Raw genomic sequence first — 27,833 nt, forward strand, 5'->3', positions numbered from 1 at the left:
GGATTGAGGAGGAGGAGGAGGAGGAGGAGGAGGAGGAGGAGGAGGAGGAGGATTGAGGAGAATAAAACAATCCCCCCAAAATGTATACTGTCGCAAAGCTAACTAAAAAGCAGCATTCCACAAGTAAGGATGGCCTTCACTTCAGCAGTGATGAATTCATGAACTTCTTCAATGAAAAGATCATGGTCATTAGAAAGCAAATTAAGGACTCCTCTTTGAATCTGCGTATTTCTCCAAAACTCAGTTGTCCTGAGTCTGCACAGAACTGTGAGAACCTAGGATCAATGGAGACACTCAAGTTTTGTAATCCTGTATCTCTTGACACATTCACGAAAATAGTCATGGCATCTAAATCTTCCAGCTGCCTACTGGACCCTATTCCAACAAAACTACTGAAATTGCTACTTCCTGTGCTTGCCCCTCCTATGTTGAACATAATAAATGGCTCCCTATCCTCCGAATGTGTACCAAACTCACTAAAGGGGGCAGTAAGAAAGCCTCTCCTGAAAAAATCTAACTATCACCTATATCGAATCTCCCTTTCCTCAATTTTCTGTTTTAAAAGCGCAGCAACTCACTGTCTTCCTGAAGACAAATAATGTATACGAAACGCTCCGGTCTGGTTTTAGACCGCATCATATAGTACTGAGACTGCACTCGTGAAGGTAGTAAATTACCTTTTCATGGCGTCAGACCAAGGCTCTACATCTGTCCTCGTGCTCCTAGACCTTAGTGCCGCTTTTGACACCACCGATCACCACATTCTTTTAGCGAGATTAGAAACCCTAATTGGTCTACTCTACATGGAAAAGTTCTTGCATGGTTTAGATCTTATCTGTTGGAAAGATATCAGTTCGTCGGACAGATATAATTTTGTCTCTGTGGATGGTTTGTCCTCTGACAAATCAATTGTATGTTTCCGGCTTCCTCAAGGTTCCGTTTTAGGACCACTATTGTTTTCACTACTTATTCTATCTCTTGGTGATGTCATTCGGAAAAACAATGTCAACTTTCACTGCTATGCGGACAACACACAGCTGTACATTTTGATGAAACATGGGGAAGCCCCAAATGTGCCTACCCTTGGAAGCCTGTGTTTCAGACATAAGGAAGTGGATGGCGGAAAATGTTTTACTTTTAAACAGAGATGCTAGTTCTAGGTCCCTAGAGATCTGCTGTTTTATCTGACAATTAATCTGATGGTTGTACAGTCGTCTCAAATAAAACTGTGAAGGACCTCAGCGTTACTCTGGACTCTGATCTCTCTTTTGACAAACATATCAATAATATTTCAAGGGCAGCATTTTTCTATCTTCGTAACATTGCGAAAAATCTGAAACTTTTTGTCCAAAAATAATGCAGAAAAGCTAATCCATGCTTTTGTCACTTCTAGATTAGACTACAGCAATGCTCTATTCTCAGGCTACCCGGATAAAGCACTAAATAAACTTCAGTTAGTGCTAGAATCTTGACTAGAACCATTTCAATCATATTACTCCAATGCTAGCCTCTCTACACTGGCTTCCTGTAAAGGCTAGGGCTGATTTCAAGGTTTTACTGCTAACCTACAAAGCCTTAGATGGACTTGCTCCTATCTCTCCCATTTGGTCCTGCGGTACATGCTGTAAATACACGTACACTACGTTCACAAGACGCAGACCTCCTTATTGTCCCTACAATTTCTAAGCAAACAAGCTGTAGGCAGGGCTTTCTCCTATAGAGCTAAATTTTTATGGAATGGTCTGCATACCCATGTGAGAGATGCAAACTTGGTCTCGACTTTTAAGTCTTTACTGAAAATTCATCTCTTCAGTAGGTCCTATGATTGAGTGTAGTCTGGCTCAGGGGTGCGAAGGTGAACGGCAAGGCACCGGAGTGACGAACCGCCCTTGATGTCTCTGCCTGGCCGTCTCCCCTCTCTGCACTGGGATTCTCTGCCTCTGAGACCCTGTTTCACTAGTGCTCTTCCATGCCATCCCTAGGAGGGATTGAGTCACTGACGTGATCTTCCTGTCTGGTTTTGCGCCGCCTCGGACTCGTGCGGTGGAGGAGATCTTCATGGGCTATTCTCAGCCTTGTCTCAGCGTAGTAAGTTGGTGGTCTGTTGATATCCCTTTAGTGGTGTGGGGGCTGTGCTTTGGCAAAGTGGGTGGGGTTATATCCTACCTGGTTGGCCCTGTCCTGGTGTATCGTCGAACAGGGCCACAGTGTCCCCCGACCCCCCCTGTCTCAGCCACCAGTATCTATGCTCCAATAGTCTATGTGCCGGGGCCCAGGGTCAGTCTGTCCTATCTGGTGAAATTCTCCTGTCTTATATGGTGTCCTGTGTGAACTTAAGTATGCTCCCTCTAATTCTCCCATCTCTCTCTCTCTCTCTCTCTTTCTCTCTCTCGCTCCCCTCCCGGAGGACCTGAGCCCTAGGACTATGCCTCAGGACTACCTGGCCTGATTACTCCTGGCTTTCTCTGTCCCCAGTCCACTTGGTCGTGCTGCTGATTCAGTTTCTGCTGTTCTGCCTGCGGCTATGGAACCCCGACCCTCTCTCTCCCTCTCCCTCCCCCTCCCTCTCTCTCTCTCTACCGCACCTGGTGTCTCAGCCTCTGAACGCTCGCTAAGCCAATTGACATTTATTCCAGTGGTCGCCAACTGGTCGTTCTTCAAGGAAAAATAGTTTTGAATGGTCTTGCAACTTGGAATTCCAAGTTGGAAACTCTTCCGACTTTTCGACCTGAAAATCACTGACGTCGTGATTTGACCTCGCTGACCATCAGATGCAGGTACCATCAGTCAAGTAAAATAAAAAAACAAATTATTTAAAATCATCCTAAAGCTCCACAGTGCCTCACAAGTGCTAAACCAACTGATCTATTTTGTTATCAAAGCTTGAGTTTTGAAATATAATATGGTCTGATTAACAATATAGGCAGGCCAATCATATAGCCAATATGCTGTGATAATGTATTAGGTCTACTGCCCAAACCTTATTCCTACAAAACTATTTGTGTGAGGTTAATGTAAAAAAACTGATCTGAGCAGTAGATCTTAGCTTCCTTTTTGACTGCGAAAGTGATCTTGACTCAGAAAAGGTTGGTGACCACTGCTCTACAACCACTGTGATTACTGTTTGACCCTGCTGGTCATCTATGGATGTTTGAACATCTTGAAGAACAATCTAGCCTTAATGGCCATGTACTCTTATAATCTCCACCCGGCACAGCAAGAAGAGGACTGGCCATCCCTCAGAGCCTGGTTCCTCTCTAGGTTTCTTCCTAAGTTCCTGCCTTTTCTAGGATGTTTTTCCTAACCTAGGGTTTCTGTATAAGCACTTCGTGACATCTGCTGATTTTAAAAAGGGCTTTATAAATAAATATGATTGATTGATTATAATGCATTGTAAGACTTGTCATAAGCGTGAATTACTCCCTTATGATGTCTTAGGAAATTGGGGTCCTACCTGTTGCTGGTCAGAGGTAAGACCACACAGCTTCCTCACGGTGTCTGTGGCCTCTTGGGGGGAGGACGTCCTGCCTCGCACTTGGCCTTCAGCCCCCTCCTCCACAAACTGGAGGTCACTCAGGACACCTGGACCCAGCGTATCTGAGGGAGGGAGAATATCATTGAAATGAATATCATATTATTGAGAGAGTGGGGTCTAAGTGACCAAGTTAAATGTATTTGAATAAAAGTCTGACCTTTCAGCCTCTCAATTTGAATGGCTGAGATAATTACATTCTCAAAGAATGATTGAGAATGTATTTAAGGTTTGCAACAGCCACAGTGGTACTAGCAGTAGTAGTCGTAGTAGTGTGATGAAAGTAACATCAATATGACTGCTTCCTAGCTAATAGAAGTGTAGTAGTAATAGTTTACTTTGGCAGTATTAGCTTTTACACAGACACGCACTACAACACCTTGATGTCAGACGGGTACACAGTGACACAGTCATTCAGGTACACTGCAGTATAGCCTATACTCAGCCAGTCCTGAGGAGGGTATCAGAAGCATACTCACCCACTCCTGAGGGTGTGCCCTTCTGGGCTCTGAGCAGCGTAAGGGTAGAGATGGTCTGGGTCTTCACCACTCCTGTTGACCCTGACAACGGTACCATGGAGATGATCTCTGTGCAGTTGACCTCCTCCATCACTGTAGTCCCATGCCGCTGGGTACATTGAAGTTTGGAGTCCACTGTCTGAAGAGGACATAAGAGATAGGAACACCCTTTGGTAAAAGTGGAAGTGTTAACTGGCTTGAGGTTACACAAGAAACTAGTGGAAGGTACGGCATTTTGCTTATTTGACACAAATGGTTTAGCCTGAGTCCCATATCTGTTTGTGCTGTCTACTCGATTGCTGTCATTGTCACGCCATGACAGCAATGGAGTTGGCAAGACAGCACAAAACGATCTGGGACTCAGGCTACCAATGTTTAGATCCATCTGAAACCTACTGACAATCTAACAGATCCTTTATGAACCAAACTTTCACTAGAAGGTTTCCAAGTCACAGAAATGGGCATCAGTCCCTAGCACTTCTGGATTTCATTATGCACTGCATGTCCCAATATCAATGCAAGAGAAAGACATCAGTGATTGGTTGTGACTATGGTAACCATAGACTGTTCCATGTTGAGGCGGGGAGAGGATGGTAGAAGATCTCACCGTGTCCTCTCTCAGAGGGGTGGAATTGGGCCAGAAGTAAGCCAGTCGGTCCTGTTGACACTGCCTGAGGTTCCTCGTCTTCACCAGTAGAGGCCCTCTCCTCTCATACTTACTAGCGCAGGTCCCATACAGATCCGTCTGAAGAATTGACACGGGAAGGAAAAAAGGCAGAGGATTGTCCAATGTACAATATGATATGAAGACCTGGTGTCCAAACTTGGTTCTGGAGAGCAACAGGATGTGCAGGCTTTTGTTCCAGCCCAGCTGTGACACACTTGATCCAAATAATTAATGAATCATGGTATTCAATGCAGATTATAATTACTTAGTTAACTGGGTTAGTGCTGGGCTGGAACAAAAGCATTCACCCGCAGTAGCCGTGCAGAACAGACTTTGGACACCACTGCAATACGTCGTCCTCCTACTGCAAATACAACCTAGTGATTCATGCATGGCCTATCCTGCTATTACTCATATTGGGAGATGGATCATTCCCCCCTCACCTCCTTCACTACTTCCTGCTTCTCGGCGGTGCGGGAGGTCTGGAGCATGCTCAGTAGAGCTCTCTTGATGTTCAGAGTCCACAGCTGCTCCCCCTCCTGTGGACAGAGGGCCGTGACCTTTCCCCCCTGGAGGGAGAACTTGAGGCGACTCCTCTCCAACGACTCCCTGGGAGAGTAACCAAAACACCAGATGAGACCCCCAGGACCCCAAGACCCCCAGGACCCCTAGACACATGATGGTGTTGTCGGAGCAGAGTATCACATTCTCAGGAATAACAATCTGGAATGATCTGGGACTAGTGTGCTTGTATCATTTCTGCACTATTGTGCTATCAAATCATGCATTGTTGTGGATCATTTGTGCTTTTGTAACTCAAATCATCCATAATAAATCATGATTTGATAGCAGAAATGATCGATGGCAGAAATGATTGATGTGCACATTGTAATATGCCAACTTTTTTGCAATATGCCAACTTTAATTTGGTCTAAGACGATAAAGGTACGAAGAATAAGCAAAACACATGAAATCCGGGGGGAAACCCGCACATGAGCAAGGAAAAGAAAGATCATTCACATGTACAAAAATACACATAAAATGCACACAAAACACACACAAAACGCACAATGCAAGCAATATTGATGCTGTCATTTCAGATTACCTCAAATTCTTTAGGCGTTGCACAGAATGTTCCTTCTGGGGAGAAAGACGCTTTATCTGTGGATTCCTGATCTACAGGGAGCATAGAAAAGAACATCACTAAAAAGTTGCATATATATATATTCAACGCTGGAAATGGGGAGGAACCAGGGGGAACTGGAGTTCCCAAAGTAATTTTTTTTTTTTTACATGTAAACATTTAAAAAAAGCATTTTAAGGTGAATTCAAGGATTTTACATTGGTGGATTCGCAGTGTGACTTTTTCAACAACAACAAAATCACCATATTGGCGTAATTTTTCTGCATATCTGACCTGCATCATAAGGTGACACTTGGAAATCACGTCAATATCCACCACACAGTCGAGAGCCAGTCCATTTCGGCCTGAGGTAGAGCCTTGTAGAGTAGTGGCTATCGTAGTGCTGTATCTGTACGTGTATCTCACCCCTCTCTGGTACGAGATGTCAGGGGATGAGGAAGCTGTAGCCAGCAAATAATATACCTATTTTGAATAATCATTATCTGGTAACACTTTATAATAACTTTCATGTATAAGCCATTATAAATGTTTTATATTATAAAGGTTTACATATCATGACATAATTATTTATTAATAGTTTACTAAGGCTTTTGATCTCTTGTCCAATCATGAAAAACAGATACTGAATCTCAACAGAGGTAGCTCTAAAATTCAATTCACAAAATGTAATATGTTTCTGTGAATGCATAAACAAACCAAGGTAATATTTATCAAGGGGAAAACATTGTGACTATATCAGAAAATATACATTTACTTCAGCTTAGAATAAGAGAATGAATGATCACTAAATTATTTGCTCTCACCAATGCATTCTGGATGGCAGAGTTGTTGATCCATCTGAAGGCAATTACCTACTACAGAAAAACATAAAAATCACAATATCTACACACAAACCCTTTAAACAACCCTGAAAACTCATTGAAAATCTCAGATGTAACTTTTAATTCACTCCATACCAATGTCTAGTTTTCAAATACAGGTAGTCATAATGAATTCGCTCACGTTCTCCTCTTTCAAAAAGTATCATCAGTTACTGTCCATTATTCACTGAAAAGCACAGTCAGTTATCCCTGTCTGAAATGAGAACTAACTATACGAATAAATCCAATCACAAATCCAATCCCAAACCATAGAGAACTTACTGTGTAGTAAAATGAGAGCTGTGAAGATAAGAGAGAGTAGTAATCCAAGCTGGTGCATGGCCATAGCAGTCTCAAGTCACTGCAGCAGCCCAGGCTTCCAAGACTCCACATGTAAGTAGTTGGGCTGAAGAACAGTCACTGTTCTCACACAGCCAGTGAATGGCTATGCTTGTGCCTGTTCCTGCTGCCACAGTGACCCGAACTGCTCAAAACATCCAATCAGGAAATACCTTCCAGCCTGGAGCTACAAACATCCACTGAGCCAATCACTTGACATAACATTGGGCCCCCACTCAATGCAAAGCCTCTCTATGGTATATAAACCCCCATATGGCGAAAGAAGGGTTCCAGACAGAAAAGCACAACACACTGTGGGATTTAAAAGTTTTATATTTGTTGTTTTTTAGTGAGAATCAACAATGTTATGGCAACTTGGTTGTCAAAGTGTTGCAAATACGATACAGTAGACTTCTTCTCTGTGACCCAAGTCTTACAGCTATGCATCTTTGTCCTCATATAACCCACCCATTACATTGTAAGTAAGCAAGGGTTGCCCATGTTTATTGTGGGGTTCATTAGGATGGGGGGGCTGTACATAAAGGTCTATCTGATTAATCTTATTGCCTATATGCCGTATTATAAGTCTATTACAGCATGATATCCACTATTATTGAGGTCAGATTTGCTTTAGTGAGTAATTATTGTGTGACAGATGTCTTCACAAACAGACAGCCAGAGAACATGGGCGGTGACTGGGTTATGTGAAGCTACAGTATATATGGAGGATGTCATTGGCTGAAGTAGAGGGACATCTAGTGTCCTTGTCTTGCCTCATCTCTTAGGTAATAGACCTCAAATAGAATAGGGACATTCTCAGATGAAGGAACCGAAACCATTGGTTATTTTTACAGAGTATAAATTATGATCTACTATGGATGAAATTAAGAAAAAAAGCATCATACATTTTCATGGTTGTAGAAATATCATACATATTTTTTTTCATGTACTCTATGTACACTGAACAAAATTATAAACACAACATGCAACAATTTCAATTATTTTACTGAGTTACAGTTCATAGAAGCAAAAGAGTCAATTTAAATAAATTCCTTAGGCCCTAATGTATGGATTTCACATGACTGGGCAATGGGGCGCAGCCATGGGTGGGCCTGGACGGGGACAGGCCCACCCATTGGGGAGCCAGCCACAGCCAATCAGATTACATTTTTCCACACAAAAGGGCTTTATTACAGACAGAAATACTCTTCAGCACCCCTCAAACAGAGACAAAGTGGAGTCGCAATTCAACGGCTCAGACATGAGATGTATGTGGCAGGGTCTACAGACAATCACGGATAACAAAGGGAAAACCAGCCACTTTGTGGACACCGACGTCTTGCTCCCAGACAAGCTAAATACCTTCTTAGCCCGCTTCGAGGATAACACAGTGTCAACGACGCAGCCCGCTCCCAAGGCCTGTGGGCTCTCGTTCTCCGTGGCCGACATGAGTGAGACATTTAAGCGTGTTAACCCTCGCAAGGCTGTCGGCCAAGATGGCATCCCTAGCCGCGTCCTCAGAGCATAAGCAGACCAGCTGGCATGTTAACGGACATATTCAATCTCTCCATATCCCAGTCTGCTGTCCCCACTTGCTTCAAGATGTCCACCATTGTTTCTGTAACCAAGAAAGCAAAGGTAACTGAACGGAATGACTAGCACTCACTTCTGTTATCATGAAATGCTTTGAGAGGATAGTTAAGAATCATATCACCTCTACCTTACCTGACACCCTAGCCCACTTCAATTTGTTTACCGCCACAATAGATCCACAGACGATGCAATCGCCATTACACTGCCCTATCCCATCTGGACAAGAGGAATAAGAACATCAGAATGCTGTTCAATGACTATAGCTCAGCCTTCAACACCATAGTACCCTCCAAGCTCATCATTAAGCTCGGGCCCTGGGTCTGAACCCCACCCTGTGCAACTGGGTCCTGGACTTCCTGACGGGCCGCCCCCAGGTGGTGCCAGGGCCCTGGGAGTGTGGTACCAGGAAAATAACCTCTCACTCAATGTCGACAAAATGAAGGAGTTGATTTTAGACTTCAGGAAACAGCAGAGGGAGCACGCCCCTATCCACATTGACAGGACCGCAGTAGAGCACATGGAATGCTTCAAGTTCCTCTGCGTATTTTTTATTTTTATTTAACCTTTATTTAACTAGGCAAGTCAGTTAAGAACAAATTCTTATTTACAATGACGGCCTACCCCGGCCAAACCCGGACGACGCTGGGCTAATTGTGTGCCGCTCTACACTTCACGGACGATCTGAAATAGTCCACTCACACAGACAGTGTGGTGAAGAAGGCACAACAGCGCCTCTTTAACCTCAGGAGGCTGAAGAAATTTGGCTTGGCACCTAAAACCCTCACAAACTTTTACAGATGCACAATTGAGAGCATCTTGTCGGGCTGTATCACCGCCTGGTACGGCAACTGCACCGCCAGCAACCGCTGGGCTCTCCAGAGGGTGGTGCAGTCTGCTCAACGCATCACCGGGGGCAAACTATCTGCCCCCCATGACACCTACAGCACCCGATGTCACAGGAAGGCCAAAAATATAATCAAGCACAACAACCACCCAAGCCACTGCCTGTTCACACCGCTATCATCCAGAAGGCGAGGTCAGTACAGGTGCATCAAAGCTAGGACAAAGAGACTGAAAAACAGCTTCTATCTTAAGGCCATCAGACTGTTAAATAGTCATCACTAGGCGGCTTCCACCCGGTTACATAACCCTGCATCTTAGAGGCTGCTGCCCTATATACATAGACTTGAAATCACTGGCCACTTTAATAATGGAACACAAGTTACTTCAATGTTTACATATTTTTGCTTTACTCATCTCCCAGGTATATACTGGTTTCTATTCCACTGTATTTTTGTCAATGCCACTCCGACACTGCTCATCCTAATATTTATATATTCCTTAATTCCATTATTTTACTTTTAGGTTTGTGTGTATTGTGTGTATTATTGTGAATTGTTAGATATTACTTCACAGTTGGAGCTAGAAACACAAGCATTTCGCTACACCCGCAATAACACCTGCTAAACATGTAATGTGTCCAATAACATTTTATTTGAACACCTAGGGTAGGTGATGATTCAGGGGAATATGACAAGCCCTAATTTGCAATATAGCCTAACTCATTATGTTCGATTTTATAATATACACCTGATGGTGGTGGTGAGTTAGCGGTGTGCCCAATGATGTGGGCTGGTGTGGATAAAATGCCAGGGCCGAATTCATGTTCCAGTCCGCCACTGGCTATGGCTCCCCCATCAACTCAGCCACGACTCCACGCTGTTTGTATCGGTCGTTTGCTTCAACCACGCCCGCAGTTCACGTCAGTCCGTAACGTAAGTTTGTGCGTGGTGCTCTGTACAGGGGGGCGTAGGTTTGACCGGCTTTTCAGAGGCAGACACAATGAACCGTCGGACGATGTAAAGCACGCATGTGGGCAGAAGGCACGGGCAAGTTTGGGCAGTATATATTCTTATTTTGTTTGATATAATTGGATGTTTTCGAGCATACTTATCAGACTTTGTGACGGTATAGGGATAGCTAGAAAGGTCGGTCCAAGGAGTTCGTCTGCTAAAACGAGGTCGACATCTCTGGCTAGTCCGCTTCGAAAACGACTCTGAAAACAAGACGGAATTTTACACGATAAAGGACTTGCTGAAGTCAAAGGTAAAACATTATGTCGATGATGGACTATTCCGATTACTTCGCCGCCGAATGTCTGGTGTCGATATCTAGCGGTCCCGTCCTACACCGACCCACCCCAGTTGCAGCCCAGCCCCCTCCCCAGGCCCTTCTTCCTGGGGAGCCTGAAGGGTCGAACGAGGACAGGGAGGTGCGCGAGACAATGAGACTCGAGGGAGCCAACATGATGAAGGTGGCCGGGATCCTCACGGACCTCCACAGCAAGTTCCGGCCCATGTCGGCCTACTCGGAAAGCAGCAACTCCTCGTGTGGGGAGAGCGGCTACACCACGTTGTCTGACTCAACTACCCCAACCATGACCCCCTCTGCTACTCCAATTCCTGGACAGTACAATGCCACTCAGCAACAGTGGGGAGGAGGAGCGCCTCGGTCCCCAGTAAAACGACACCAGTGCACGTTCGACGGCTGTGACAGAGTTTATGGGAAATCGTCTCATCTGAAAGCCCATATCAGAACCCATACAGGTACAATTATGTAGCTAGCATTAACTGTAGGAAAAAAATTGGGCATGTAATCTGAACAAACAACCCTTTATTATCCAAGTTGTTCCAGAACTTCTAGTTTGGCCATACTCACTAAACACTCCTCCTTTTGTGTCACACTCCTCTCTACAAATATCACTTTTTCCCCCTGGAGAAAGGTGTTTTTCTTCACAGGGATATATACTGTACATTGGGTGGTTGTCGTTTACTCGCGAGTTTGTACAATACTCACCGAAAGAGGGAAAAACTCCCCAACCAGAGGGCTCATAACAAAGAAGTAAACGAACAAAAGAATGGGGCTGGACGAAAAAGCATAGTGACTAGTGACGAACATGTTACATCTAGGCTAGATTTGCATACGACGAGTGAGTTCGAGAGAGAAACGTAGCGTTCGGGGGCGTTTGCGCAGGCACCGTGGTTCTTTTAGCTCGAGCTGCCAAATCGTTTAATCCCACCTCGCATCAATGTGGCCATTAGGTGAGAGTCAGGTCTTTGTAGAAAAACACAGTTTTCTTTGTTGAAATCATCCACGTCTGTCATCGTTTTCCACGTCAAAGTTGTATGTTTAGAGCTGTTACGTTGTGTACATGCATCAGGTGTCCGCACAGTCTTGAGGTTCAGGGTCAGTGAAATATCAGACGCAGATGGATTAGAAGAGGAAACCGTATTGAAAAGAACAAGTCGTCAGGGAACGCCCACAAAACGGGAGTGGGGGGTTGAGGGGTAGGGATCCCGCCTAGCACAGACCGAGTTGGGCGTGTTGCAAAACGTTGGTCCGCTTTGCGGTCTTGAATATAGCCCCTAGCACCCCCTCGTTTGAGTGCTATTACGCGATTACGGCACTGTTCTAGGGCCACGAAATAGCCTTACAGATTTCACATTGGGGTTATCATCTTATATAACGTTAATAGTCAACGTTAAGTGTCCTCACCCCTCAAACCATTTTACAGTAGGTTATTAGCCTGGCTTACCCATTTGTGGAAAATGGTAGTTTGGGAAAGCCTGCTTTAAATGAACATTTTCACACTTTTAATGTGGATAATTTAAAAGGTATTTCACAACTTTGTGTCAAGTTAATCACTTTCGAAACAAGGCAGCCCTTTGAAGGTTTCACATGTCTGAACCCAGTTAGAGCCTTTCCTAGGAGACGTGTGGAGGTGTTGAGGGAGGCCTCTTCTATGGCCGCCTACCATATGTTGGAGGTAGCCTACCGTATGAGTGTCAATATCTATTGCGGTCTACATTTTGCATTCACTTTTCTACATTTCACTCTTCACTGCCCATATGAACCATGACCAGATAGATTAAAGTTTTTCTTTTCAAAATAGGTTGATTTCCTTGCATTAAAAAAGGGTGCTGATAATATTGTAAACTTTTCTTTACCAAATTGATGGGTATATAAGGGTCTCCCAAGAATTTACTTTACTACCAACCGCTATATGTGTTTCTACCTTAATGGCTTGTGTTAGTGATTGGCACAAGCAGGGCAATGCTTGACCCTCAGTCTGACTGGACTCAGTATTTTAATTCAAAAGTTTGGTGTAGACCTAGACTCTTTCTGTCTCCCTTCACCAGGTGAACGACCCTTTCCCTGCATCTGGTCCGACTGTGAGAAGAAATTTGCCCGCTCTGACGAGCTGGCTCGCCACATGCGCACCCACACAGGCGAGAAGCGCTTCCTGTGCCCACTGTGCGACAAGCGCTTCATGCGAAGCGACCATCTCATCAAGCACGCCCGCCGTCACCCCGACTTCCAGCCGTCCATGCTGGGCCGTAAGAGCTCGTCCTCCGGGGGCCAGGGGGTGTCCAGCCCCGCCATGGGCCAGTAGTGTGAAGGGTCAGTGGGTTCACTTCCACATCTAGGGCTGGGATCAGCAAGGGTCACAGTGCAATCAGATCCACGAGCCAGGCCCCAGCCTGTCCACCACTCACCACAAACAGGACCTGGATGGGGTTGCATTCACCACCACCCACCCTCGACGGATGAAGACAACACTACTCTCAATGCTCAACACAACCTCAATTCTCTCCAACCCTTTCCCTGAAAAACACTCACGCATGCAGGGAATTCTCAATGTCTTCAGTCCGCAGTCTCAGCACGCAGCGGCCAAATGCTTTCCTCCTTTCTCGGCTTATTTTAAAGAGATGGCGCTACACGCGTTTTTTTTTTACTGTGCCCGTTTCCTTTTTTTGTTGGCGCCATTTTAGTGATATTTAGCGAGAGGCGTAGCAAGGCAGAGGTCGAGTAGAAGGGGAGCCGCTTTGCTGTCCCACATCCACAGTTTTAGAGGTTGCACATTCCATGTGTTTTTGTCGTATGAGTTTTTTTTGTTGTTCAAATAAATTTAGTTGGCTTAGGTATGTCATGTTTTTGCAATATTGTATTTACTGCATTATCATTTACATTGCAGGCCAGCTTCACTTTCATAGTACTGATGATGAATGGTTTAAACCGCTCAAGACTAGCAGTTTGCAGGCCACCCTTATTAATTCTAGATCTTTTTTTTTTTTTGACCATCCATGAAACGTTGACACATGATACACGTTGTATTATGTCGGATACCGATGCAAATGCTTTAAGCTTCTATTGTAGAGAATATCCTTAAATTCTATTAGAGGAAGTAATACTTGTGATGAATTGTAGTCCTTATATTAGGGGTGACGGAGTATACGCTTGGATAGGATAGCGCTGCTTGTGCGTGTGTAAGAGAGTGTGTGTGTGTGTCTGTCTCTATTTCCGTTTTGTTAGAGAAAGAGAAGACGCTTTCTACTATTTTCACTGTCTGTCCAGCAAATGGACATTCTTACTTAATTGTCTCAGTGAACAAACACTTCAGGAAACTCAGAAAGCCTTAAACAATTTCATACCTTTTTTTTTATACCGTGTTTACAGTTTGAATCAATTCTACAGTTTTACTCCAACTCGTCGACACATCACAAATACACATATGCAATATGAAACTTTTTCTTGCAGGTATTTTGAACGCTACTTGGCTAATTTATGTGATAGGTATTCACTGTATTAATATGCTTCTACAATTGAACACTGTGGAATTTGATAAAGATACAAGTTATCTCATTATATTTATTATAACCAATGGTTAGTAAGCCACATTTGTCCAAGTGCTTTAGGAAGTGCTATAAAGGATAGATTGGGATTATTACGTGTATTTTGTTTTGTTTGTTTATTTGCTGGTCATTCAGGTCCTCTCGTCATAATGACTTGATTCTATATATCTGGCTTTTCTCAAACACGATAACACTGTACTCTCAGAGCCTTGTTAAAACGGTCATTTCTTCCACAGGAAGATTGAATTGCATGACTAAGGCACCTCCTCATAGAGTCCCTCCAATGTCTTCCTTCTCTCATGTCTCCACTAACAGACTGACTTTAATTGTTCATTTTTGCTGCATTATTTGAGCACTGTTCGTTCCATTGTAATGGGATGTATTCAACTTTTTAGTTGGAAACGCTTTTGCCATTTGTACACATTTTCACAAGTTATTACAATCTGACAGCTGTTGGTAACTGCGGGCAGTTATCTCAAACACACATGGACTATATAACTTCAAAGGCACAATATTACTTATCAAATACTTTTACTATGTTTTTGAATGAATTGTGAATGTCTCCATGGGATCTCATCATTTTACAAATGCTTTTGTTTCATTTTCTGACATGGTGACTAAGCAAGTCTGCCTCGTCAAAATTGTAATTATTCCACAAAGAGTAACAATAATTTACCTCACAATTTGTTTTGTGTAATATTTTGTCTTCCCTTGGAAAGTAGTTGGATCAAAATTGCTTCAAAAGCCAATCGAGCCTTAGGTTTGAACTTCTTCTGCTCTTCAATTGAAAACGACACTCCGCCAGAGGAAACGTCTCTTTAGTTTGTCTTGTCTATGTTCTTATGTATGCTGTGTGTACAGAGTTTTGACTGTGCTTAACACTTATTTTTTCCCCCTAGTATTTTTACTAACCCCTGGGTGTTCAGTAGTGCTGATCATCAGTTTTGGCATGCGTCTTATACAAATGTGCTGTTATGTATCACTACCCTGCACAATATTGACTATTTCAATTTGGACCTACTGCGTTAGATGAATTCTGTAACCTACATAAGAACTTCATAACCCATACATTTCATAAACTAATGTCGACAGCCGCAAATTGATATCTCAGTTATGTCACCATTTGCCGTTAACATTTATGAAATACTCAACTGCTTACAAATGTGTAATGTATGGGTTATGAAGTCCTTATGTAGGTAACCCTTCAGATAAAGTTACCAATTAATCAATAGAGATTTGACAAACCACTTAAACTGGCTTTGGGGGGGGGACACAACCACATATCTCAAACTATGTCCTTCACTGAACACCTAGGGCAAACAATGCCTATTGTTTCCCACCATACACTAATAAAAAATAATAGGCATTGTGCATACAAAACCAATGTTTTTAGATTTTTTTTTTAAGCTACATTTTTACATGAATAATGTAATTATTTAAGAAACTTCTTATTACAGCTTTGTTTTACGTCGATAAGAGGAACTGTTGAAATAATTTAATACGGCTGTGACATGCTCGCTGATATTTATACTCTCAGGTGTCTTTTAAGAATTGAGCGCTGGAACTTCCATATTTCCTGTGCAACACCCAAGTCTAAGCATGTGTTTCTATTATTTTGCTGATTAATTTATTATGACTTATCATTTGTGTGGTTTCATTCTTTTTTTCATAGCTCATTCTTTTTGGTGATATGGAACAATGCTAATAATTTGGTTCCATTGTTTGCTTGATACAAAACTGCCAGTGCTTTTTAAAATAATAAATACGAACCTTAAGTTGAATGTTTTGGTTGTGTGGGTCATGTTCTTCTTAATAGGTGACTTAACAGATACTATTAACTTGAAACTGTATTTAAATGTTCAGCTATACTTGACATATATTCACTTCATTGTCAATATTGTTAACGTTAAAGGGAAGGTTGTCTGAGATGGCATTTAAAGTAAGGAACATTTGATCAATCCCTTTTTTAAATGGATAATTCACCCAAATGACAATATTACATTGGGTTTCTTACCCTGTAAGCAGTCGATAGACAAAGTATGATATGAAAGAAATAAATGCTTTGGTTGTTTACCTGGCCACTGCTAATTTATTTGCATCTGTGGCACAATCCAATGGTATCTATATTAGCATTGTTTACGCGTTGTCCAAATCATCTATAAGTAGTGCCGAGCGATTAACCGAAATGTCAGTTATTTTTCATTTTTGAAACAAATTTGTGAACATTGGTTCAATCATTAGTATTCCATTTCTTTGTTTGTTTCTGTGAGCTCAACGCGCGCATTGCACTGCAGTTTCTCTAGAAAGAAATCAGATCATGCCTGTACTGTGCAATGTAGTAGGGAGTTGTAGTTTCCAACAGGCCAATGTGGTACATAGTTTAGCACAGCAAATGTGATAATTAACTACATTGACCATAATCCACTGCGTGACTACATGTTCGGTCTGTGTTGAGGAGATGCATAGAGAGCAGTTGCTTCGTAAGATATTGGTATTCAGCAGTCATAAAAGTATGCCTTATTTACTTCGAAGAACTACTAAAATAGTGATTTTGAAATGAGATGACTTGGAATGAAATAATAGTCATCAAATAAAACAAATGTAATATACAGAACTGAAATATGTTATTAAAGTCATGTGAATAACTGATGGTTAAAAAGTGATAAGCAATCATGGGACTTTTATGAAAGATTTAATTCTGTGTTAAAGCATTCAACCCACATATTGCATGATGCATTTGATGGTTTAAAAAATAATCAAATCGTAATTATTTTTTAATAATCGAACCAACCTCAAGAAGCACTAATTGCTCAGCACCATCTATAAGTAACTTCAATACATTTTGGGATGATTGTTTGTGACCTTGGCCTCTGGTTCAAATTGCGGGGGCATAGAGCCTGGTAATAACGTAGGACTGTTTGGAACTTTTGACAAAGCCAATTTTGACTTTGTGGCTGTGGAAGCTAGTGGAAACGGAGAGGGATCGAGCCTGCAATAGTTGCATTAGATGAGACTTCACAATATATTATTTTGGGGAAGCCCAATTGATTCTGAGTTCGGGCATATGTTTATTTGTGAAAACTATTTCTAAGCCAACGTTCAGATTTTCCAAATTCACTTCCTTGTTTAAATCACTTTGAAGTCCACAATGTATGGGGAAGGTTGCGCTAGATGGTGATGGTCTGAGAGATCAGCCAATTATTATTATTTCTGAATGCTTAAACACCAACAGTGATTCTTGAAGCAGTATCTCTGAAACCATTAACACTAGTAGCCAATGCATTTACCAAGTGTGCCTAACTGAATGCACGTTCTCTGCTTTGTAATTTTATAACACGCGTTTTTCAAAACTGTAAACTCACCTCACTGCTTTACACTTAGTTTGCAATTTAATAATACACCTCTAGCAAAGCTGTAAACATTGGTCTCTACATTGCTACACTATTTCGCCAATTTCCTTTCCACATTGACACATGTGAAAACCCTTTTAGATCATGAGTTCACTTACAAATCAGAGCTTGAGCAGTAAATAGACCACAGGTAAACATTTGGTTTGGACAACAATGGAGGCCAATATTGGACACAGAGTAAGAGGGGTGAGAACTAGAGGAGGACGAAGAGGTGAAGTAGGACGGGGAGGAGGAAGGGGAGTCAGGAACACAATACCTGATGAAATCAGGGCGACTGTGGTTGACCATATTGCCAACCATTGGATGAGCATGAGGGAGGCGGGTTCAACTATATCTGAGCCGCTATACTGTTGCAGGTATCATTCGGATATTTCAAAATGAAAACCGGTAAGTAACTAAGTGCTGTAGTCTTACTGGTACAGTAATATGTACTGTACTTTCATAATGAGAAGGATCTGTCACTGAAACCATTCAAATGTTTTTACAGAACTGCAAAAAAAACAGTATCTGGTGGAAGAGGTCGACTGTTCAGCCCAGAGCAGGAGACCCACATTGTTAATGTGGTCATTGCAAATAACTGCATCAGACCCAGAGAACTGCAGGACCACATAATGGTAGATAACACCATATTCCAAAACGTCAACAGAGTGAGTCTCTGCACTGTCTCGTCTACTGAAACGCAATAGAATTAGGATGAAGCAGCTGTACAGTCCCTTTCGAAAGAAACTCAGACCGTCTAAAACAACTGAGATATGAATATGTGCAGGTAAGCTATACTATCCTATCATTGGTACTGGATCTGGAAGTGTATAGTGCTACATCATATTGACTGATCCCTGTCTTTTCCTACTGTGCTACATTGTTTTCGTCTAGTCGCGGAGCTAGAAGCAGTGCATCATGAGCTAATATATGTGGACGAGTCAGGTTTCAACCTTGCAAAAACAAGGGGCTGCGGCAGAAACTTCATCGGACACCGTGCCATCATCAATGTCCCGGGACAACGTGGTGGCAACATAACAATGTGTTAGTCAAAACGGCGTCCTTCACCATCATGCAATCCTAAGCCCATACAACACTGCACGACACTCCAGGCGATACTTTCCACGCTGCCTAGCTCAAGACAACATCGCATGTGATGTGGATGAAGTCTTATGGTCAGAACCACAAAGAAGGCCATTTTGTTTCTGTTCTTTTTTTTCTAGCACAAATGTTTTTGTTTTCTTCTACTGCGCTTTTGTTCTTTGAGGAGTGTTAGAACATTTGGAGAGAAAAAATATATATACTTTTGCCCCCTATTTGTATTGATAGTGTGTTATGTTCGGAATACACATCCATACTTTACACATTTGGATACCTTTATTGCAAACTGCTATGCCCTGCACACAGAAAAATCAAAAGCCACAAGTGTTTTTCATTTATACTATCAGTGCCTAGTTGGTGCTTTGTGTGCTTATACAAATTATGATTTGTGTGTACTGTATTGAGGCAGAAACACAATTTTCTAAAAGAGTTTGAAGAGTTTTGCAAGAATTGTTTGCTTGTATAATGTTTTGCTGGTTTGGTGTAAGGTTTTGTGGTTAGTGTGTTGAGTTTTGAAAAAATTGCCTATAGTTTCAAAGATAGTGCCTAAGCAATCAGAAAAAACTAAAACCGGCGGCTGTTTTTGCAGCTCCTGCCATAGACTCCCATTCAAGTTCCATTTTTGAGGCGCTGTGAAACCAGACGGTTCGACAGAGAGACAGAGCTGGCTGATGGATAGAGTTAATCTCTGTGTATGCTGGCGGGCAAGGGTGGAGGCATGCCTCCTTCTTTGGCGATGCCTGGGGGCATAGGACGTCCCTCTACTCCTCTCTGAGGGCAAGGACAGTTGTTTTCAGACATGCCCGGTCTGAAAACAACCCCTTCCCCTTGCTCCACAAGGCCCCTTCACCTGGAACCATCACCATATTGTTTGCACCGTTTTGGTCACTATCTGGTCTCTTAAAGGAAAAATCCACTCAAAAACTATCTTTTGGTATTTATATAATTCGTCCACTGTTGATACAGTCACAAAATGCATCACCATGATGATGTGGCAGGTGACACTTTGCATCTTGATAGTCCAATATCTTGAAAACTTGACTACTGACATGCAATACATTTTGGGACAGTAGCAACAGTAGACTAATGAAAAAAATGCCAAAAGATAGTTGTTGAGTGAAGTTTTCCTTTAAGATCAGCAAACACAGGGTTTACACGGGCAAATGTCACTCAACAAGCATGTACTTGCTAAATAAGGTGCTTGCTGGAGAAAGATAGTGTGAAAAAGAGTGAACACTGCAGTTAAAAAAGCAAAAGCCTGTATGAAAATATACTTTGTCCAACCACTGGAACTCACCTTGGGTGCTTATTGAACATGAAAGGCGGGTTTTCGTCCACAGGCAGCATCTTGCAAAAGGGCCCCCAGGAGGCTCTTGCCCCTCTGCAGGGACAGGGTGTAGACCAGGATCCAGTGGGAGTAAACAGGGTGTACCATGTTACAGACCCCCTCCACCCAGCGCTTTGGCTGCTTCACCTTTAGCCGCTTACGCCCCACATACAGTGCATTCGGAAAGTATTCAGACTCCTCTGAATGTCCTTGAGTGGCCCAGCCAGAGCCCGGACTTGAACCCGATCGAACATCTCTGGAGACCTGAAAATAGCTATGCAGCGACATTCCCCAACCAACTGACAGAGCTTGAGAGGATCTGAAGAGAAGAATGGGAGAAACTAGCCAAATACAGTTGTGCCAAGCTTGTAGCGTCATACCCAAGTAGGATCGAGGCTGTAATCGTTGCCAAAGGTGCTTTAACAAAGTACTGAGTAAAGGGTCTGAATACTTATGTTAATGAGATATTTACAGAGGGGTTTTTGTATAAATTTGCAACAATAAAAAAAATAAAAAAAACTTTTTTGCTTTGTCATCATGGGGTATTGTGTGTAGATTGGTGAGAAAACAATTAGAATTGAATACATTTTAGAATAAGGCTGTAACGTTACAAAATGTGGAAAAAGGGAAGGGGTCAGAATACTTTCCGAATTAACTGTAGCTGAGGTAGAGAGGGAGAAGCTTCAACCTTGTTCCATTCGTTTTATTAAGTATTCCTAGAAAAATAAGCCATTTTAGCCTATTGAGCTGCGCTGTCTGTCTATCTGGGTGTGTTCGCGTGTGTGTGTGCAGCCAATCAGCTCTCACATCAGATCCCAATCCAGTCCCTCTTGGTCCACATTCTCCATGATGGTCACCAGTCTGCTGCGGAACCGCGTATTCCAGCACCAGCATATGCTGCAGTCCCTGTTTCAAAACCTAGAGGGTGACATTCACCACAGGACGGCCACTGAGCCAGGGTTCGAATCTCCAAATGCTTGATACATTAAAACAATTTACATCGCCTTCTACACTATATATACACACGTATGTGGACACCCCTTCAAATTAGTGGATTCGGCTATTTCAGCCATACCCATTGCTGACAGGTGTATAAAATCAAGCACACAGTTATGCAATCTCCATAGGAAAACATTGACAGTAGAATGGCTTTACTGAAGAGCTAAGTGACTTTCATCATTGCACCGTCATAGGATGCCACCTTTCCAACAAGTCAGTTCATCAAATTTCTGCCCTGCTAGAGCTGTCCCAGTCAACTGTAAGTGCTGCTATTGTGAAGTGGAAGCGTCTTGGAGCAACAACGGCTCAGACACGAAGTGGTAGACCACAGAATGGGACCGCCAAGTGCTGCAGTGCGTGGCGCTTAAAAATCGTCTGTCTTCGGTTGAAACACTCACTACCGAATTTCAAACTGCCTCTGGAAGCAACGTCAGCACAATAACTGTTTGTTGGGAGCTTCATGAAATGGGTTTCCATGGCCGAGCAGCCGCACACAAGCCTAAGATAACCATGCACAATGCCAAGCGTCTGCTGGTGGAAATGTGTTCTCTGGAGTGATTAATCACGCTTCACCATCTGGCAGTCCGACGGACGAATCTGAATTTGTCAGATGGCAGGAGAACACTACCTCCCCTAATGCATAGTGCCAACTGTAAAGTTTGGTGAAGGAGGAATAATGGTCTGGGGCTGTTTTTCATAGTTCGGGCTAGGCCCCTTAGTTCCAGTAAAGGACAATCTTAATGCTACAGCATACAATGACATTCTAGACGATTCCGTGCTTCCAACTTTGTGACAACAGTTTGGGGAAGGCCCTTTCCTGTTTCAGCGTGACAATGCCCCCGTGCACAAAGCGAGGTCCATACAGAAATGGTTTGTTGAGATTAGTGTGGAAGAACTTGACTGGCCTGCACAGAGCCCTGACCTCAACCCCATTGAACACCTTTGGGATGAATTGGAAAGCCGACTGTGAGCCAGGCCTAATCGCCCAATATCAGTGCCCGACCTCACCAATGCTCTTGTGGCTGTGGAAAGCATTCCAAAACGAATGGAGGCTGTTAGTGGAAAGCATTCCCAAAAGAATGGAGGCTGTTATAGCAGCAAAGGGGGGACCAACTCCATATTAATGCTCATGATTTTGTAATGAGATGTTCGACGAGCAGGTGTCCACATACCTTTGGTCATGTAGTGTATCCTGTATCTCTCCATTTATCAAGTAACAAACTAGTTGTAGTAAAGTAGTTTGAGCACTGTTACAGATCCTTAACACAATCAATAAAAGTAGCAGCTATCAATGTTTATTAGGATTTTTATGCAATGTTTTGCAGGTGTATAGAATCAATTTGCATGTATGGACTAGATTTGCACCTGTTTCCAGATGTTGTAGTGACTGAGGAAGCATCCGAGTCAGGACACGCCCCGAATACGCGTCTTTGTACTCAGGCAACATGTCTATGCCCATTGCCTGCAGCTGGGAGGTGTCCAGAGCTCCGAACAAAAGAGAGGAAGATAAAAGATTAGTTAACATCATTCCAAATGTTCAAACCCAGCCCAGATGCTTAGTGCTAGATTTACTTCAGGTTTGCACCTGTGCAGCATTGGCACCTGTTTTTTATCAGACAAAATGTAGCACAAACGTTCGAAGAAAAGATCAAAGGAAGATTATGATATAGATAATAATCGAAGTTTCACGGTTTTTATGAATCCCATGCTTCACTAATTGGAGCAATAGTGGAGTGGAGTGAGGATTCAGTATGGATAGCAGGCAATGTCTTTTATTCTCTTCAGAAGTAACAGGTGCAGGCGTTACGTAATGTGCTTTTTGGTTGTGGTGTCGTACTTGCCATCCACCACCTCTGTCAGTGTAATATGGATGCCCAGAACGGAGAGGGTGCTCAGCATTCGATCCCGCCGCTCAAAGCGCTACTTCGGATGAATCCAAAAGATATAGAATGAAGGAGGGGAGAATAGACAGTTCCATCCTTTATCCCCTTTCTCATGATTTGTATGAAATGAATAACAGTGGATGACTAAAGACACACTATACAGTGGATGTACTGTAAGGGCATTCTCAGAACCTCATCAAATCCAATCTTTTCCAGGTTTAAGTGTATGGTGCATGTATTTGTACGGCTTCATGATCAACCTTTGAATGCTCGGCTATGAAATGTCAACTGACATTTACTCCGGAGGTACTGACCTGTTGCACCCTCTACAACCACTGTGATTATTATTCAACCCTGCTGGTCATATTTTAAATTTTGAACATCATGAAAAACAATATAGCCATGTACTCTTATAATCACTACCTGGCACAGCCAGAAGAGGACTGGCCACCTCTCATTGCCTGGTTCCTTTCTAGGTTTCTTCCTAGGCTCCTGCCTTTCTAGTGAGTTTTCCCTAGCCACCGTGCTTCTACATCTGCATTGCTTGCTGTTTGGGGTTTTAGGCTGGGTTTCTGTATAGCCACTTTGTGACATCTGCTGATGTAAAAATGGCTTTATAAATACATTTGATTTGAATTTGATTTGACAATCGACTGCAGAAAAATATCTGTATTAGACTCTTATTATTAAATAAAAGCAGATCACACTGTGTTAAGACATTGGCTATCTATGATTTCCAAAGGAATTCCTCAGTCTCTCGTTAACGACCATTTTGGGGATTCTCTCAAGAGAGGGATCGTGATGAAGGAGAGAAAGAGATAGATAGTGAGCTATAACAGAGGAGTGGGCATTCTGACAAGGCTGTTAAAGTGAGGGGAGTCTAACAGCTTCACAGGTACTGGTCTGTAGGTGTGGGGAAAGCACTAAAGGAAGTAGAAGGCAAGCGTGGAGGGATATATTTAAAGATAGTGAGGGGGTGTGTGTGTGAGAGAGAGAGAGAGAGAATATCCTAAACTAAATCAGAATGCTCAGACCTTGCTCGAACGTTCGTGGAAATCATGCATTAATGTCATTCCAAGATTTGTGCAGAAATGTAAGAAAGGATTCGTCTCACTCAGAGCCTCAGTCATGGTGTGGCTAAATCTCTCCACCTCCTCCTCCTGACCTTGCTGTTGTTTCGGGGGCAGAGGCAAATACCCATAGTGCTCTCTGTTGCATATGTACATCTGCACGGAATCACAGGGTCATGATATAACATAATACATTAGACACATACACGTTACATGTATTGCATGTTTGATTGAGTCTGCCTGGAATGGCAGATACTGTAGGTGGGGTTTGCACTTTTGGGACTATTCTATTGTGAATATTGCACCAGAAAGAAATGCTATTTAAACCCAGATCTGACCCCAATTCAATATGCAGAAATGAACGGTGCATTTAAACACAATTCATTACGACTCCATGTCTGACCTGCCCACCGCGCAGAGAAGGCGAAGACCATGATGTCATCCAGGGGAAAGGTGTAATCGTGGTGTGGAGGGTGCAAGGCCAGCGCCCGGGCGGCACCCCGCCTCAAGACCACCAGGAAGGTAGAGTGCACCATGGGAACACCGAAGCAGCCCTGGTTCTTCCAGTTTCTGATGGGGATGTACTCTGGGGTGCACTTGTAGTAACCCTGAGAGGGCAAGCAGAGACGCAGTAGACTAAATTGAGCATTAAGTAGTGGCCCAAAGGCCAAATCAGGCCCCACTATGACATTTTATGTAGCCCTTGAAATGAAAAAAACTTCAATAATATCCTCCCCGGTCATTTGCATACTTCAAGTCTTCAAATACAATGGTGGGCACTGAACACACATGAAAGAACATGATGTAATACAATGAATCAAAAAGGAAACACATTTAATTAGCATTAATTGTATAAATTATCATGCGTTACAAACATTGTTGAAAAAAAGACACACTCGCTAATTGAATTGAATATTAATGTCATAGATAGAAAACTGAATGCAAATCACACTGAAGTGGCAAACAAACCAGCAAAAATGAAATTGGGAAAGGACAGAAGAGCTAGCCATACGGTCACATAACACTGAGGGACAGTGCCAAGGGAGTGCTGGTGTGAAGCAACATGGCAGAAGGCAAATCATCAAATCGCTCCATCTGTTTCTCTGCCCTCTAACAATACCCTTACTCATCTTGACACTAACAGAGCCAGACAGCCAGACAAGACAGACAGACAAGTGCAATGCTTCAGATTGAATTAACATTCGGATGGCAACAAACCATAAAGTTGTCTTCCCGAGAAGGGGGCCAGTAGTGGGCCAAAAAAAAGATAAAATAAGGTCAGATGCAGACTGTGTTGAAGTAACAATGTTTATTACAGCAACAGGTGCAAAGGTACAGGACAGCAGGCAGGCTCATGTCAGTAATCAAGAGATGGGGCAAAGGTAAACGACAGCAGGCAGGCAGAGTGGTCAGTGTCAGGACAGGCAAGGGTCAAAACCAGGAGGACAAGAAAAGAGAGACTGGGGAAAAGCAGGTGCTGACACAAAACTGCTGGTTGACTTGACAAACAAGACAAACTGGCAACAGTCAAACAGAGAACACCGGTATAAATATAATGGGGAAGATGGGAGACACCTGGCGGTGGGTGGAGACAATCACAAAGACAGGTGAAACAGATCAGGGTGTGACACTATAAGTGTTTTCACACGTGAACACTGGGCGTAGGTAATCAGTAAATCAGTGTGGCATATGGAATGGCAGTGGTTTCCAAATGAAGCACGAGACGTGTTAGTTTTGAATGATGTGTCTAATATAGAGCTGTATTTAGTGTTTCACAATTTGCAAACTGAGTGTAAAGCAGATAATGTGCTTGCAGTTTTGCAGACTTGGTCTGAATTTAGGTACATGAGTTAATGGTTTCACTGAGTGCCTCAAGTACCACTTTTAGTGTGTTTGTAAAAAGATTGTAAAAAAAGAGATTGTAAAAAACTAATGTGACCAGTGATTCCATGTCTATGTATACAGGGCAGCAGCCTCTAAGGTGCAGGGTTGAGTAACCGGGTGGTAGCCGGCTAGTGATGGCTATTTAACAGTCTGATGGCCTTGCGATAGAAGCTGTTTTTCATTCTCTCGGTCCCAGCTTTGATGCACCTGTACTGACCTCACCTTCTGGATGATAGCGGGGTGAACAGGTCGTGCTCGGGTGGTTGACGTCCTTGATGATATTTTTGGTCTTCCTGTGACATCGGTGCTGTGGTGTCCTGGAGGGCAGGCAGTGTGCCCCCGGTGATGCGTTGGGCAGACCGCACCACCCTCTGGAGAGCCCTGCGGTTGCGGGCGGTGCAGTTGCCGTACCAGGCAGTGATACAGCCCGACAGGATGTTCTCAATTGTGCATATGTAAAAGTATGTGAGGGTCTTAGGTGCCAAGCCAAATTTCTTCAGCCTCCTGAGGTTGAATAGGCACTGTTGTGCCTTCTTCACCACACTGTCTGTGTGGGTGGACCATTTCAGATTGTCAGGGATGTGTACACAGAGGAACTTGAAGATTTCCACCTTCTCCACTGTGGTCCCGTCAATGTGGATAGGGGTGTGCTCTCTCTGCTTTTTCCTGAAGTCCACGATCAGCTCCTTTGTTTACTTGACGTTGAGGGAGAGGTTATTTTCCTGGCACCACTTTGCCAGGGCCCTCATCTCCTCCCTGTAGGCTGTCTCGTCATTGTAATTAGTAGTAGGCCTGATTGGTAGTAGGCCTGATTGGTAATCAGGCCTACTATGGTTATATTGTCTGCAAACTTGATAATTGAGTTGGAGGTGTGTGTGGCCACGCAGTCATGGGTGAACAGGGAGTACCGGATGGGGGCTGACCACGCGCCCTTGTGGATCAGTGAAGTGGAGGTGTTGTTTCCCAACTTCACCATCTGGGGGCGGGTCGTCAGGAAGTCCAGGACCCAGTTGAACAGGGCGGGGTTCAGACCCAGGGCCCCGAGCTTGATGATGAGCTTGGAGGGTTCTATGGTGTTGAAGGCTGAGCTATAGTCATTGAACAGCATTCTGACGTAGTTATTCCTCTTGTCAAGATGGGATAGAGCAGTGTACAGTGCAATAGCGATTGCATCGTCTGTGTATCTATTGGGGCGGTAAGCAAATTGAAGTGGGTCTAGGGTGTCAGTTAAGGTAGAGGTGATATGATCGTTTAACTAGCCTCTCAAAGCACTTCATGATGACAGAAGTGAGTGCTACGGGACGATAGTCATTTAGTTCCGTTACCTTTGCTTTCTTGGGTACATGAACAATGGTGGACATCTTGAAGCATGTGGGGACAGCAGACTGCGATAGGGAGAGATTGAATATATCCGTAAACACTCCAGCCAGCTGGTCTGCGCATGCTCTGGGGACGCGGCTAGGGATGTCGTCTGGGCCGGCAGCCTTGCGTGGGTTAACACGTTTAAATGTCTTACTCACGTCGGCGACGGAGAATGAGAGCCCACAGTCCTTGGGAGCAGGCCACGTTGATGGCACTGCGTTATCCTCAAAGAGGGCGAAAAAGGTGTTTAGCTTGTCCGGGAGCAAGACGTCAGGTGTCCGCGACGTGGCTGGTTTTCCCTCGTGGTTGTTTGTAGACCCTGCCACATATGTCTTGTGTCTGTTGAATTGCGACTCCACTTTGTGTCTGTACTGACATTTTGCCTGTTTGACAGCCTTACAGAGGGAATAACTACACTGTTTGTATTCGACCATATTCCCAGTCACCTTGCCATGGTTAAATGTAGTAGTTT

At 43.4% G+C, this 27,833-nt stretch overlaps 2 protein-coding genes, 1 long non-coding RNA gene and 1 pseudogene across 3 annotated transcripts in view; 1 reads left to right on the forward strand and 3 right to left on the reverse strand.

Annotated features, from left to right (window-relative positions):
* The window catches only part of LOC139551048 (uncharacterized), a 71,556-nt gene extending 64,288 nt beyond the window's left edge, over positions 1-7,268 (reverse strand). Inside the window, exons 1-8 of the mRNA XM_071362399.1 lie at positions 7,004-7,268; positions 6,665-6,715; positions 6,135-6,301; positions 5,823-5,893; positions 5,161-5,326; positions 4,658-4,795; positions 4,012-4,189; positions 3,455-3,597 (exon numbers count right to left, since the gene is read on the reverse strand). Of these exons, the coding sequence (XP_071218500.1) occupies positions 3,455-3,597; positions 4,012-4,189; positions 4,658-4,795; positions 5,161-5,326; positions 5,823-5,893; positions 6,135-6,301; positions 6,665-6,715; positions 7,004-7,067 (978 nt within the window). The 5' untranslated portion in view covers positions 7,068-7,268. The remainder of the gene's footprint in view (positions 1-3,454; positions 3,598-4,011; positions 4,190-4,657; positions 4,796-5,160; positions 5,327-5,822; positions 5,894-6,134; positions 6,302-6,664; positions 6,716-7,003) is intronic.
* A 110-nt stretch (positions 7,269-7,378) lies between these two features.
* On the reverse strand, positions 7,379-11,966 carry LOC139551050 (uncharacterized). The gene is made up of 3 exons (XR_011670188.1): positions 11,510-11,966; positions 8,786-8,869; positions 7,379-8,678 (listed from the first exon to the last, which is right to left on the reverse strand). It is a non-coding gene; the product is annotated as an uncharacterized lncRNA (long non-coding RNA).
* Positions 10,297-16,127, forward strand: LOC139551049 (Krueppel-like factor 9). Its single transcript, XM_071362400.1, has 2 exons — positions 10,297-11,259; positions 12,853-16,127. Exons 1-2 carry the CDS (start codon positions 10,770-10,772, stop codon positions 13,104-13,106), a joined length of 744 nt encoding a protein of 247 aa, XP_071218501.1. The 5' UTR covers positions 10,297-10,769; the 3' UTR covers positions 13,107-16,127.
* Positions 16,128-19,125: 2,998 nt separating this feature from the next.
* LOC139551276 (procollagen galactosyltransferase 2-like) lies at positions 19,126-27,815 on the reverse strand (annotated as a pseudogene).
* Positions 27,816-27,833: the final 18 nt, after the last annotated feature.

This window comes from Salvelinus alpinus, chromosome 23, assembly GCF_045679555.1.
Source record: "Salvelinus alpinus chromosome 23, SLU_Salpinus.1, whole genome shotgun sequence".
NCBI lineage: Eukaryota > Metazoa > Chordata > Actinopteri > Salmoniformes > Salmonidae > Salvelinus > Salvelinus alpinus.

What these genes read in the sequence shown, in the direction of transcription:
- LOC139551049 (XM_071362400.1), top strand. Translation starts at nt 10,770, where the DNA reads ATGTCGATGATGGACTATTCCGATTACTTCGCCGCCGAATGTCTGGTG. An exon ending in CCATATCAGAACCCATACAG is followed by an intron (nt 11,260 to 12,852) that starts GTACAATTATGT and finishes TCCCTTCACCAG; the next exon opens with GTGAACGACCCTTTCCCTGC.